Raw genomic sequence first — 13,859 nt, forward strand, 5'->3', positions numbered from 1 at the left:
TGTCTCTGCTCAAAAATGGAAGTGACAGTTAAGGGGTTAAACCATATCAAATATAAGCTTCCAGTACTCAAACTATGCAAAGCCTTTTCTATAATAAGGTAAAAATGTCCCATTATGTCCACACTTCTAGTAACAATATTATCTTTGAATTTGAACATTTCTGCTTTATAATAATTCATTACTTCTGTCTTACATCCATCTTCATGCAAACCCCTTCCCCAAAACTGAAACACTCAATACTCTTACCGTTGAAGCCACACCATTAAATTCTCTTTATTTGATCTCTCTTTGGGCCTGACATCCTCCTATATCCTCCTCACGCCAACCCCTAAAGGCAGATAACGTCCTCAGATGGACAATAACTCTTTATGACTGGCACAAAGTGGTATTCAATTCAGAAACAGCTCCATCTGAAGCTCCTTGAGACAAGTTAATTCCAGAAAAGAATGTTCCAGAACATTAGCCAGCAGGGATAAATGAACAGGGCTAAGAGCGGATACACGAGGGATCCGTAGAGAGTGTGATCTAGTATGCCCTGCGAGATGACCGACAGGAAGAGCATCCAGCCCTCGCTGATGCTGACGGGAGCTTCGATGAGCTCCTGGTAGATGAAGACGCAGTAGAGGATGGTGAAGGCAGGACTGAACAGCACCATGGCCAGACCACTCACAGCTCTAACAGAGAAACACAGGAAGAGATATTAGAGGATAATAGAAATATATTGTTTCTAAAATAGATTGTTTTTCCGAAATTTTTAATCCTGAGTTTTTCGACGTACCCTAACTGGCATGAACAGGAATACACAGAATTGACGCAGAGTTAGACAAGATGAGCGTTTGAGGTTAAAAAGTACATAAATTGTCCATTTGTTTAGAAAATAAGTGATCGTTTTTTGTCAGTTGCCTTACTTCTTCAGCTGGGATCATTTAGAGCCCTTTGAAACTGCATTTTGAAAGTTTAAACTCATGGAAGTCCATTATATGGAGAAACTTTCGTCCGTCATAAAAAAAATTCGGATCGTGTTTGATTTTATGCATTTTCGCACCCGTAATAAGCATTTTGATAAGGACGGCGAATATGAGAAAACTAAAAAAAAAAAATAAAAAAATAAAAAAAATAAAAAACCCATACGAAAATCGGACTCAGTGTACAATGACCTTTAGATTTGAATGATCACGGGTCGAATGTAATTTGAATATATTTTAAAATATTAATATTATCTTCAGTGTCACATGATCCTTCAGAAATCATTCTAATACTGTGATTTGCTGCTCAAAAACATGTAGTATTATTACTATTGTTATGTTGAAAACAGCTTAACATAATTTTTTTAGTTTTCTTCGATGAATAGAAAGTTCAAAAGAACAGCATTTATCTGAAATAGAAATCGTTTGTAACATTATTAATGTCTTCATCATCTTTTGATCAATAAAAGCATCCTTGCTAAATAAAATTATTAATTTCTATCATTTCTTTTCAAAAGCTTTTTATTTCAGATAAATCTGGATCTTTCTATTCAAAGAATCCAGAAAAAAATACTCAACTGTTTTAAATATTGATAATATTAATAATAATAATAAATGTTTTATTGAACAGCAAATCAGCATATTAGAATGATGTCTGAAGAATCATGTGACACTGAAGACTGGAGTAATGACGCTGAAAATTCAGCTTTGATCACAGGAATAAATTACATTCAAAAATATATTCAAAGAGAAAGCATTTATTTTAAATAGTAAAACTTTTTCACAATATTACTGTTTTTGCTGTATTCTGGATCATATAAATGCAGGCTTGGTGAGCAGAAGAGACTTCTTTAAAAACATTTAACATCTTACAGTCCAAAAACATTTAACTGGTAGTGTAGTTGATGTCAGTAAATACAATCTTATTGTAAAGAGTTAGCGATTTGCTTATACTGTGATGCAAATCAGATTGTGTTCAGAGCATGCTTGATAAAAAAATAAATTATTCTTTTTTTTTTTTTTTTTTTAAAGTGCTTACTTGGGCATGTGTGGCGTGATGCTGGCAGTGATCGGCACCAGTGTAACCGCCAAGATGAATCCCAGAGAGAAGTTAATGAGGGCTGTGCAGCCCAACAACACTGCTAGATAGAGCAAAGCCGTCAGTTTCAGCACTTTCCAGCCCTGCTCTGTGCCCTCTCCAGACAACAACCTGCCACAGACACATGATTCATGTTAACAAATAAACATTTGATACAATATAAATTGCATTAGAATTAGTTTTTGTGTTACCGTTGTGTGTTGTGCGGCAGGGCTAGGCCTGCAGTATAGATGGCAATAGCAGTGAGCACCACAGCTTCGGTTTCAGACACAGGGAAGTGCTCCACAGCCATTTCCTGCAGATGAACAGGTAGCAGGTACAGAGCCACACCTGTCAGGTGACTAATCACCACTGGGGTCAACACGGTCAGCACACCTGGACTGGACTGCTGCACAGAAACGGAGAAAAACAAATGTTATTTAAGAACATCTGCAATGAGAACTGGGCTTTTACCACTAAATTAAACATATTAATTGTATTGTTTTGTTTTCATTAAAATAAACAATATTGTTTTTCCAGAATTTTGATCCACAGAAGATTTTCTTCTTCCAAAAAATGTTGTCGCATTGGACTAAAACTGGAATGGCTTTGCTCACACAGGGTATCACTTTTTTTTTTATACCGTTTTAAAAAATTTTCCCCCACAGTTACCACAGGATTTGCATTTCTTATTGGAACTGATTGATCACAGGCCAGAGTTTATGTGCCTTAGTTTTAAAGTTCACGGAGGTCTATGATAAATCAATTTAAAAAAACAAAAACAAATACATAACCTATGCTAACGTAAAGGAAACAAGTTGACAAAATGATTGAATCTAAGATTTGGTGATGATAAAGCATCTTAGCAACCTTTAAACAGGATTTTCAGGAAGTATTTTCAACACAACACAAGGGTTAAAAGCAAGCAACAATTTTACTTTCATGTGACATTTTTGTGAAAAAATAATATTAATAAAAATAGACTAGACACAATGTTATTCACTGATTGGATCACGAAAAGTAGGCATTTTTAGCAGAACAGAACAAGACCTCAATGTAAGTTCGCAGTGGGTTTACAGTTCAGTCTAACATTTGCTATAAATGCCATAACTGTTATTGTATGAACAATAACACGAACATTGCAAAAAAATGATTTTCTTACTGAGTATTTTTGTATTAAAACTTAACATCTTAATTTACTTTGCTACTCAAGTAAATCCTTCTTGATGCAAGAATGCTTAGATGTTTGTACAGGAAAACAAGACAAAAAAAATAAGCAAGAAAATCATTCCTTGCAGTGATTTAATTCTCTCTTGGCAGACTTTTAGAAGGACAGCATAGCTAATAAATACAAATGATGCAATGCAGACAAAGATGCTTTCTTGTAATGTTACTTGACTACCTAAAAGACAACTTAAGCAAAGTGTGCAATGACTAATTCCACTCTCCTGTATAAAACATTTATCAAATATCATCATTTCACAACATAACACAAGACTTACTTGCTCTACTTCGCCAACTCCATCCACTGCTGTCAGAGCAGGTGTTCCCAGATGAACCCAGAGATCCAGCGCCTGCAGTCAAATTAAGGATTCTAACAAACACATTAAAATATTCTGGCAAAAATCATCTTAACTTATGAAATACTGGCACTGTGTATAGTGTAAGTCATTAAATACACCTTAAAAGTTATTAAACATGCAAATGTTTCACAACTGTGGTCACATTAGCCAAATATTGCAGGCAAAAAAGGTCCATTGTATTTGGTAATAGTGTAGCAATACAGTTAAGCACAGCTCACACAGAAGTCACTTCTAAACCAAGCAGTTTTCCAGTCAGAAATCCATTAAACACTTATGTGAAATTCTCAAATCGACTGGATGTGGATTCTTGTTGAAATGACTGTTTTAGCCCATGAAAATTCGCAGAACAATAGTAAACATGACCACAGAATTTTATACAAAATAATGAGAAATACTATGTTGAGTGAGTCTGAACAGCTTCTAAAAGAGAAAATTGCATTAATATATTGAACTTAGCATTTAATTCAATGATTATTTCATCAATGATTCATTTAATACACCATGCCCACAGTTTCTTGCCATCCTCATGCTCATTTAATTAGTCATTAGGAACGTAGAAAATATGCCTTGATTTTTTTTTTTTACTTAACTTTCTTGCATTGAAACAATTTAAGTAACCCAGTCTGAAAAGGCAAACAAAATGACAACCAAACAGACTGAAAAGGATACTCTAAGTAGTAAGATGACAGCCAGCAGGCCAAACGCCGGCATATAGTAGCCGATGGAGACAAACCGAGAGAGAGAAGACAAGAGGTAGAAGAAATATGACTGATGAAGACGCTCCAGGAGATTGTTGAGTTTACGGACCATTCCCTCCAGCAATCTGTCAAACAATGAATTAAAATAATGCATGATCAAAAAAAGTTCAAGAAGTGTTTGACTGGTTTGCATTGTAAAAGTGAAATGGATGAGCATTTTCCCCGTCTGTTGATTTTTTGTGATTTGTGTAATAACACAAAACCAACCTGCCAATGGTGGTGGCGTCCATCTTGTAGTGTCTGAAACTGTTGATGCCTCGAACAGAAGCGGCTTCAATGTGATAGCGGAGGAAGAGGCCGTGATCACCCCAGGACCGTCCGCAAGCTTGTTTCAACACCATCAGCATCATGGTCTGAGCCGCGTGTGTGTAGCCCTCAGCGGTGTCCCAGTCATTCCTCTGAAGCTAAAACACAATCAACAGCAATGATGCAATGATTAGCAAGTAATGCCAGTGTCTCTCTAGACAATTTGTAACATTTCGATTGAAACTGTGTTGCCAGATTGGCCGAATGTCCGCTTTATTGGTGGCTTTAAAAATTTGATTATGCGGGTCAGAATTGGTTTGGTGGGTGGACCAAATTTGGACTGGTTTGAGATCAGTTTGGTGGTTTTCAACATTTATATACTCTGCTGACATAACCTCATATTTATAACCTCAGATGCATTATTATGTTGCATGCATTTGTGGCATTAGCATTAATTTTAGTGAGAAACGATAGCCTTTTAAATACCTTAGATGCTTGCATTTGTGAAAAGAATGTTTGTGTTAAAATGTAAATAGTGCAATGACAATTTAATATAAGATTGTTTAATTTTGTCTGACAGGCCTACCTTTCCCTGAATGGTGCACAGGACTCCTAACTTCTGACAGAAGGCATAGAAGAGATTGGCCAGGTCCAGGTTGGGCAGCTGCCCATTAAGTCCTTCTAAAATCAGGTCTAGGCTGGTAATAACATCACTGCTGAGCTCCAATGACAGGGCAGCTTGAATTGACCCTGCGCGACCCTGCAGCGGTGAGTAATCCATACCTGAATGAAAATGAGAACCGAAAACATTACCACAGACAGAACCAGTCATTTGTTCAAGAAAAGGGACAGAATGAGTACAATAATGAAATTAGCTTTTTAGGTAATATTTCATTTTCTGTTTTCGCAATAAAGAAGCATGTTTCACCTGTACACACCTGTGATATTAGTGTGGTGGTAGCCTTCCAGCCAGGCCTGCATGCCGATCAGATCATGCTCATTCACTAAGAATATGATGTCCTTGGCCCAGTAAATCTGATCTGTAGGGAAGAAGATGACAGAAAACTAAAGCAAACAACCAAACCAGACTACAACTAAAACAAAACTCATCAATGAAGTTCAGACTCTAATGTCTTGAATAACTGGAATCCTATTTCACTTCCACCTAGAAAAAAATCCACAGTATTTGTTTTGCGAACTAGTCCTTGGCTGTTTTCCCAATCAGAAAAAAAAAAATTCTTACCAAAAGTTATTATGAAAATTTTTAGCTACTGGTGGCACAAATAACAAGTACAAACATAAAAAGGGTCTATGTAACCATTTATGGATATTTGCCAGATTTAGAGGTGGATTTGTAAGGTGGTGGTGCTATAATTATATAAACCATTAAAAAATGCTTTAAAGCTACCATAATGCTTCGAAGCACTGTTCCGAAATTTAAAAACATTATTTATTTATGTTTATGCATTACACTAATGTGAATATTTTAGTGATTACATCTGTGGCTTTGCTGACTAAATTATATAGGAACCTTCAGATTAAATCACTTAAATGGTCAAAGCAGTCAACAAGCCAAATAACAGGCTTGTTTACAGAACCAATCTTAAATCTTCAAACTTTGAGATGCAACTTCTAAAGGAGCTATAGAAAATGAAGTTTTATTAAATTAGAATAAAAAAATAAGAACAATAATAAATAATAATAATATTAAGTATTATCATCATAATGAGGTAATATCTAGAATTTTGGTAGACCTCAAACAGACACATTTTACCAGACATACTTTTTAAACTAGTCTGAGTCTAAAAAGCTTTTCAGCAGAAAAGGGACACATGTGCAGCCAGTCATTATTGTAAAATAAATCCCAATGGAATGACTGGGAATTTTCTGAAATGCAAAGAATTTTCAAAAGATGATATGGAACAATTTCTGAATTAACCAAGGCAAAACTTTAATTGAAAATGTATGTTTTTGTACCAATGCAAGAACTGTGAATTTGGGAAATCCAAGAAATTTCTAAAGACAGGGTTTCTGCAGGATTTTCAAATCTTATTTAATGCCATTTCTAACGCAACCAATAACTAACATGAATGCGTGTATATTATAATGCAACTTTTTCATGCGGTCTTACAATGAGGCAACAATGAACATATATTACTCTGCTGAACATAGTTAGAAATGGATCAGGAAACAGCTTAAAATGTCTGCGTTTATTTGCAGATTTCAAAATTTCAAATATCAAGTCTGAACAGAAAAAAATTCTGAAACTTCGAACTCTTAGAGGCTAAAACTGGCCGCTCTTAAAAACTCACGGCCAGAAGCAATTACCAAACGGGTTCCGTGTTTATCATACTTCGCGACAGTGAATCAGAGTTATTAATTATACAGGCTATATTCAAGATAAATTGGTAATATTTGTTTCTTCAACACTATCTGAAGTTTTAATGCCCGTATAAAACTATTTAATGCTTTTTAATGCCATTTAAGGCCTTAATTTTCGCAAAATCAATTTAATGACTTTTAACGCCCTGCGGAAATCCTGTAAAGATAACAAGGAAAAATGACTGAATTTGACTTTTAATCTAAAGATTGGTTTTGCCATTCAAAACTGATTCACATAAATGTAGAGTATGATGACAGGATGTGCTTATAAAGTGTCTTACTTCTGAAATACTGTGCGAGAGCCAGGAGAAGACCGACCGCCTGGTTGTTGCTGTTTCCAGGACTGCAGGGAGCAGTGATGACGAGAGCCTCTGTCCGAGGAGCGCGAGGAGCTCGCAAGATCCCGTACACATTTGTGCCATGAACCATCTGTATGAAACAGAAAGCAAAACATGTTTATTTGCAATTGCACTTCATTCTTTCTTCAGTTTCACATTCTTGAGACATTATAGCATGTAATAACGAAAAAGCCTACATATCTTCTTTTTTTTAAGAAGCAACAACATTATTTAATGCACAGTAATTTAAAAATAGCCCAGAGTCAATACAGCTGATACAGCATCATAGAAGGTTGAAAAGTGATGCATAATACAGACAGACAGACAGACAGCACAGAAACTCACATATCTTTCTTTGTTCTCATCAGGGAAAGGCAGCTTACGGGAGAAACGCTGAGTGAACACTTCCAGTCCTCTGGCCTGCATGCTCTTTACTAACCACTCCACCGGCATCCCACTAAACAGAGAAGTCTGAATCATTCCTGACTTCTAGGGTTGGGCGATGTCGACCCATTTGGCATCGTACGATGTCTAATGTGAAACATCGCGATGGACGATGACATCGTCGGCAGGGGGCGGGGGTAAGGGATGGTTGTTGTTAAATAATTAATTCATAACGAATTAATTAATTGTTGCCTGTCGTTTCCACCAGTGCTTAATTTGAGCCGGATCCTGTTCCGGAAAATGTCAAATTTTGGATTTTTGCGTTCCGGTATTTGTTTTTAAAGCTCCGGCATTAACAGGTGCATTAGATCGTGACAGTGCGTGCGTGCAGACGAGACAGAACAAGCGCGGGTTTATGTAGATGTATTTGGAGGATGTGTGTTGGTCCTTAACATATTTTCGACCAGTCAGCTTTAAGTTCAAAATCGCTCTCATTGATTGCTTACTGCTTAACCCACTCTCTCCAAACGCATTTAATGAGCAGCGGAATGTTTAGAGAGGAAGTGTAATATCAGAAATAATACCAAATCAAGCGAAATATTATTATGTATTAACATTATAAACACTATAAACATAGCTATAAGTTAGTTACCCTGACTCCAAAACGAATGATTTAAATGTAGAGGTATTCAGAACAGAACAGGAATGAAACAAAATATATGAAGCTAAGAAACCGAAACAAAGCGAAACTAAAAATAGCAGGCGTTGGGCTCACGCACCTCTGTAATTCGGCACAAATCCAAGTGTTTCCATATTCCCAATGTATTTGAATGATAAACTGTTATTTATAATGTAGGCTGTGTATTGTGCGTTCCTATTTCGATGGTTCTTTCGATGGAAAAAAAATAAAAAATTATCTTTTTGTTCCAAGCTCTGTTCGTTATGGTAAAACCATGAAAAGGGCATATTTGGTGTAGTTTATTTAATCTAATTTAATTAATTTTTGATTTTTTTCAGCTGTTTTTGTATGCCTCATTTATTAATGCAAACGGTATAATTCGTTTGGAGTTTATTGTGATGGCTAACAACTTCCTTGTTATTATTTCCTTACAATAATAATAAAATAAGTAAAGATGCGGAAATTGAAAACATGCATTTCATTTGGCTATATAGTGTGATTAAGTGTGTGTTTTTCATGAGCGGGTTGCTGCTGCTGCGGCGGGGCGGGGCGGAGGATCGCGATGCCGGCTCAGCATCATGATGTCTATCGGACGATGGCATAGTCTATCGACCCAACCCTACTGACTTCATAAAAAAACAAAACCTGCTTTAAATCAATGCACTGACTTCCATGTTCTGCTCACCCTGCCTTTCTTTTGTGAGCATCAAACTCCTTGGCGGTGGACAGCGCTCGTTCCCCAGCGGAGAAGCGCTCCTCCACCATGGTGGAACCCATGGCGTTCTCGGACATGTATGTGCGCAGGGTGAAGGGCTCAAACGCCAGACCCATGAACCACACTATAGCCGCCAGGTAGCACACCATACTGAATAACAGGAATTAAAACAAGCAATGGTTAGCAAGTAATGCCAGTATCTCTCCAGACTATTTTTAACATTTCAATTGAAACTGGGAGAATGTCCACTTTCATTTGGTCAGAATTGATTTGGCGGGTGGACCAAATTTGGACTGGTTTTTGTGGTTTTCAACATTTACATTTCAGAGGCTAATTGGTTAACAACCAACACCAAAGTGCACATGTACACTGCAAAAAATGACTTATTTTTATTTAGTATATTTTGACTAGAAACAAGACAAATATCAAAAAAATATCTTAAATTAAGATGCATTTACTAGACAAGCAAAATGATATAAGATGTTTAGTCTTATTTCCAGAGGGAACAAAATAAACTAAGTGCATTTTGCTTAAAACATATACTTTTTCTTATCTAGTAAATGCATCTTAATTAAAGAATTTTCTGATATTTTGACTAGAAACAAGACAAAAATACTAAGTGAGATGAGCTGTTTTTTGCAGTGTACTCTATTCAGTCGGTCATCATGAAATTACTAAACAAATACATGAAGAGCAACACTTTCAGCCAATCCAGAGCGATAGCAGGCAGGTGCGATGATTCATGAGTGACAGGTTTTTATCATTATAAAGAGTCAAATTTTGAACTTGCAGTTGCATATTAAAAATAACATATTAAGATCACTATGCCAAATTTGCATAAATATAAGTTGTAGCTACATTAAAGAGAAGGAGTGTGAATGAAGTTTATGGATTATTCTCTTTTAAGTTAAAGAGCATTATTATTAATGTCATTAATTTCTTTGAAAACTGATTTCTGCATGTTATGCTGTGCATGAACCAAATCAAACCAAAAAGTTGGATTGTTTCACTAGTTACACCACTTGTTCCATTACTTTTTTGTTCATTACTCAATTGGCTTGTTTAGCTGTTGTAATATGAGTTATCTCAGCAGGGACTTGATTGTAAATGTTGAGAAAACCACCAAACTGATCCCAAACCAGTCCAAATTTGGATGCCAGTCCAAACTACACACGTTTTTCTGTTTGTTTTTTTCAGAAGGTTAAAATCAGTTAATTTCCTGACTGACTTTTGCAAATATTAGACATACTTTAATAATTTCTACCTGTTTGGGTAAAAAGATTTGAGTGTTTTTGCCATGTTTTGATCAGTTTTTTTCTTTCTTTCTGATGTATTAGGAGCAGTGATGATGAAAAACCTACCATATGGGTGTGTTGAGGCGGGTCAAGAGGTTGGTCAGGGCTTTTCTGCGATTCGGGTCAGACAACAGACCCATGATGATAACTTACTGCTCTGCTTCAACAGACCTAATAAATATAAAAACACTATATAACGACTTTCATCAGTTGAACATCAGTGTTGAAGTCTTTTACAACCATGGCAGTAAATATTTTTTTGAATAGGTTTATTTTTTTTTTAATGGGAGACACTGAAGGCAAAACGCTGTCACATGAAATCTGTCTACAAAAATTATTTTAATATGCTGATTTGCTGCTCAAAAACACTCCTTTTAATCATTTTAAACACAGCTTTTCTTGCTTAATATTATGACACACTCCTATTCAAATGTTAAGTATTATTTAAGGGGAGACAATGCAGGCAAAAACAGTTTTTTTTTTTTTAATGCACCTGTCAAATTTGAGATTTTGGGCTTTTTGCTTTTTCATAGTGTTTTTTTTTTTGTTTTTTTTTTCAGACTAGTGGAAAGAAAACACCCAAAAGACACTCTTAAGTGTTTATTTTCTAGCACTTTATCTATTTGTGTCAATAGATTTCAATTACAATCCATATTTTTAAAGGCCGTTTTCTCAAAATGAGTTTTTTCTCCTACACTGAGCCATAAATCTCCACTTCAGTAGCACTTACACACACCAAACCTATTATTCCTGAAGGTTTTTACAGAGGGATTTGTTTATACACAATTACCTTGATTTTTATACAACATTTTATATTTTTACAAAATGTAAAAAATATTGTTTTCTGTCAGTTCTAAGTTTTTCTGAATTATGGAGTAACAAAATGAGATACCCAAAATCCCCTCTGTGAAAACATTTGACTATGTCAAAAACATTAAACAAGAATTTAAAAACTGACTTTATCCAGTGTTTTTTTTTTTGTACTAGAAATGTATGCAAATTAGAGCCTCATTTGCATAACTTGTAATACAAAAACTGTTTGCAATTATTAATGTAATCAATCAACTGGGTAAGGTGATAACATATACATATATATATATATATATATATATATATAAAATTACCCCATTCACCTGCAGTGTCCCGCCTTACGTTTATTTCTAAAGCACATACCTTATAGCCTTGTATAATATTCCATTATTATCCAGGAAAATATATATATATATATATGGAACATTAACAAATGCTTAAAAGAACGTTACTGAAGATTACTACACAGTATTATCAAATCTACTGAGTGAAATGTCAAAATGAATGCTAGAAAAGGAAATGCCTGCACAAAATGTAACACACCCAATCATCTTCCACGGCAAATCAATGCAATAAAAAGACATTACTACGATTAAAATGAGCAGACTTGTACCATTATTAAGATGATTTACCTGAGGTATCAGTTTGATTTATTCAGCGTTTAAGCTGAGCTGCTGTGTGAAGGCAGACACTAGCTCTTCATCTCCTGCGACGAACAAAATAGATTTTTTTTATTTTAGATTTGAGAACAATCGCAAAATTCGTGACGACATTTGTATAAACTAAAGCATATAAACGTCTCGGTGTGTACAGTTTACTTACCGTGAAACAGCAACCGTTAAAATGCCGTTTCACTTGCAGCTGCAGAGCATTCATTTATTCATTCAACACTGTTCCGTGTTTCTGTCGGAAGTACTTCGATGAGGACCAACTTCCTGTGAGCGAGACTAAACGGGCGGAGCTTCGCGAGGTTATTTTTATTTATTTATTAATTTCACACCCTTTAAATAATAAAAGAGATGTGAATGACAAAGAAAATAAATTCTTTAAAAATTATTTTTCCTAATGGCATATTGTATAGAAGTATTTATCCATGCATTTATTTGTTTGTTAGAATTTATTTAGAATATTTTCACATTTATTTATAGATAAATGGATTTTAACGTAGATCGTTTAGTGTCCTTTAAATATAATTCAATATCATTTAAAAAAGAAAAGTGGTCAGACTCACTGCTGTGTCCAGATCCATTTATTTCATGCCAACATTTACAAGTTGTGTTTCATTAATAAACAAACATGTAATCAAACCACCAACTTCCAACATCCCCACACAATGAACAACAAAGACAAAAGCAACTTTTTTTTGTATAGAGAGCATGCAAAATTGATTACTTCAGTTTTGCATGCTATCTATACAAAACACTCAATTTAAAGTGACTTCAACGTTTTTTAATAGTTCATATGAAAAAGTGCCAAACCCCCATCTTATTAAAAGCCCTAAGCTGGCATCATCTGTTATTCATCCTCAATGCTATTCATTCACTGCTTGCTCACGATGGAAACGCATTTCAAACTTTCCTCAAAATGCTAGAGCTGTCATCTAACAAGCATTTTTCTTTTTGTATTTGAGAATAAAGTCTAATTTGATTTTCAAAGACTAAAGGCCAGAGCTAGGCAGTTATTTATCAAATGACACTTCCTGAAGATTTTGTTGGTAATGATAGAGGAATGCAATCACAGTCACTGTGGAGAGAACACATAATAAAAATTAATCTTACATCTTTTTTTCCATGTATTGCTGGTTCCAGGTTCTTTCACACTGCAAAAAAATGCTTTTCACACTGCAAAAAATGCTTTTCTTACTTAGAATTTTTAGCAAAAACAAGTCAAAATGAAGTGAGTTTTTGCTTAAAACAAGTAAAATAATCTGCCAATGGGGTAAGAAAAAAAATCTTATTTCAAGCAGACAACTAGATTATTTTTCTTACCCCATTGGCAGATTATTTTGCTTGTTTTAAGCAAAAACTCACTTAATTTTGACTTGTTTTTACCAAAAACAAGACAATAACTTTTTCTTGTCTAGAAAATCCTTCCTGATTTAAGATTTTTTAGATATTTTGGCTGGAAACAAGAAAAAAATCTAAGTAAGAAAAGCATTTTTTGCAGTACTTACTTAGATTTTTTGTCTTGTTTCCAGGCAAAATATCTAAAAATTCTTGAATCAGGAAGGATTTTCTAGACGAGTAAAAATGAGTGTCTTGTTTTCAGTGAAAACATGTCAAAATTAGGTGAGTTTCTGCTTGAAACAAGCAAAATAATCTGCCAATGGGGTAAGAAAAAAAATCTTATTTCAAGCAGACAACTAGATTATTTTTCTTACCCCATTGGCAGATTATTTTGCTTGTTTTAAGCAAAAACTCACTTCATTTTGACTTGTTTTTACTAAAAACAAGATAATTTTTACTTGTCTAGAAAATCCTTCCTGATTCAAGATCTTTTAGATATTTTGGCTGGAAACAAGACAAAAAATCTAAGTAAGAAAAGCATTTTTTGCAGTGCAGTGGTTGAAATGAATATACTACAGATTTCACAAACATCAAAGCATATAGTGAAACATACCACAGGC

At 34.9% G+C, this 13,859-nt stretch overlaps 1 protein-coding gene across 2 annotated transcripts; it reads right to left on the reverse strand.

The window, feature by feature from the left end:
* Positions 1-429: 429 nt before the first annotated feature.
* On the reverse strand, positions 430-10,563 carry LOC141344887 (glycosylphosphatidylinositol anchor attachment 1 protein-like). 2 transcript variants are annotated; one of them, XM_073849783.1, is made up of 12 exons: positions 10,490-10,563; positions 9,099-9,278; positions 7,696-7,807; positions 7,294-7,441; positions 5,569-5,670; positions 5,217-5,413; positions 4,592-4,788; positions 4,296-4,449; positions 3,546-3,617; positions 2,256-2,452; positions 2,005-2,175; positions 430-674 (listed from the first exon to the last, which is right to left on the reverse strand). In XM_073849783.1, the coding sequence occupies exons 1-12, from the start codon at positions 10,561-10,563 to the stop codon at positions 431-433; spliced, it is 1,848 nt and encodes a 615-aa protein (XP_073705884.1). In that variant the 3' UTR covers position 430. The 2 variants fall into 2 exon arrangements, with proteins under 2 accessions (XP_073705884.1, XP_073705883.1); XM_073849782.1 differs by having other exon boundaries at positions 2,256-2,449; positions 3,537-3,617.
* Positions 10,564-13,859: the final 3,296 nt, after the last annotated feature.

Source organism: Garra rufa, chromosome 10 (genome assembly GCF_049309525.1).
Source record: "Garra rufa chromosome 10, GarRuf1.0, whole genome shotgun sequence".
NCBI lineage: Eukaryota > Metazoa > Chordata > Actinopteri > Cypriniformes > Cyprinidae > Garra > Garra rufa.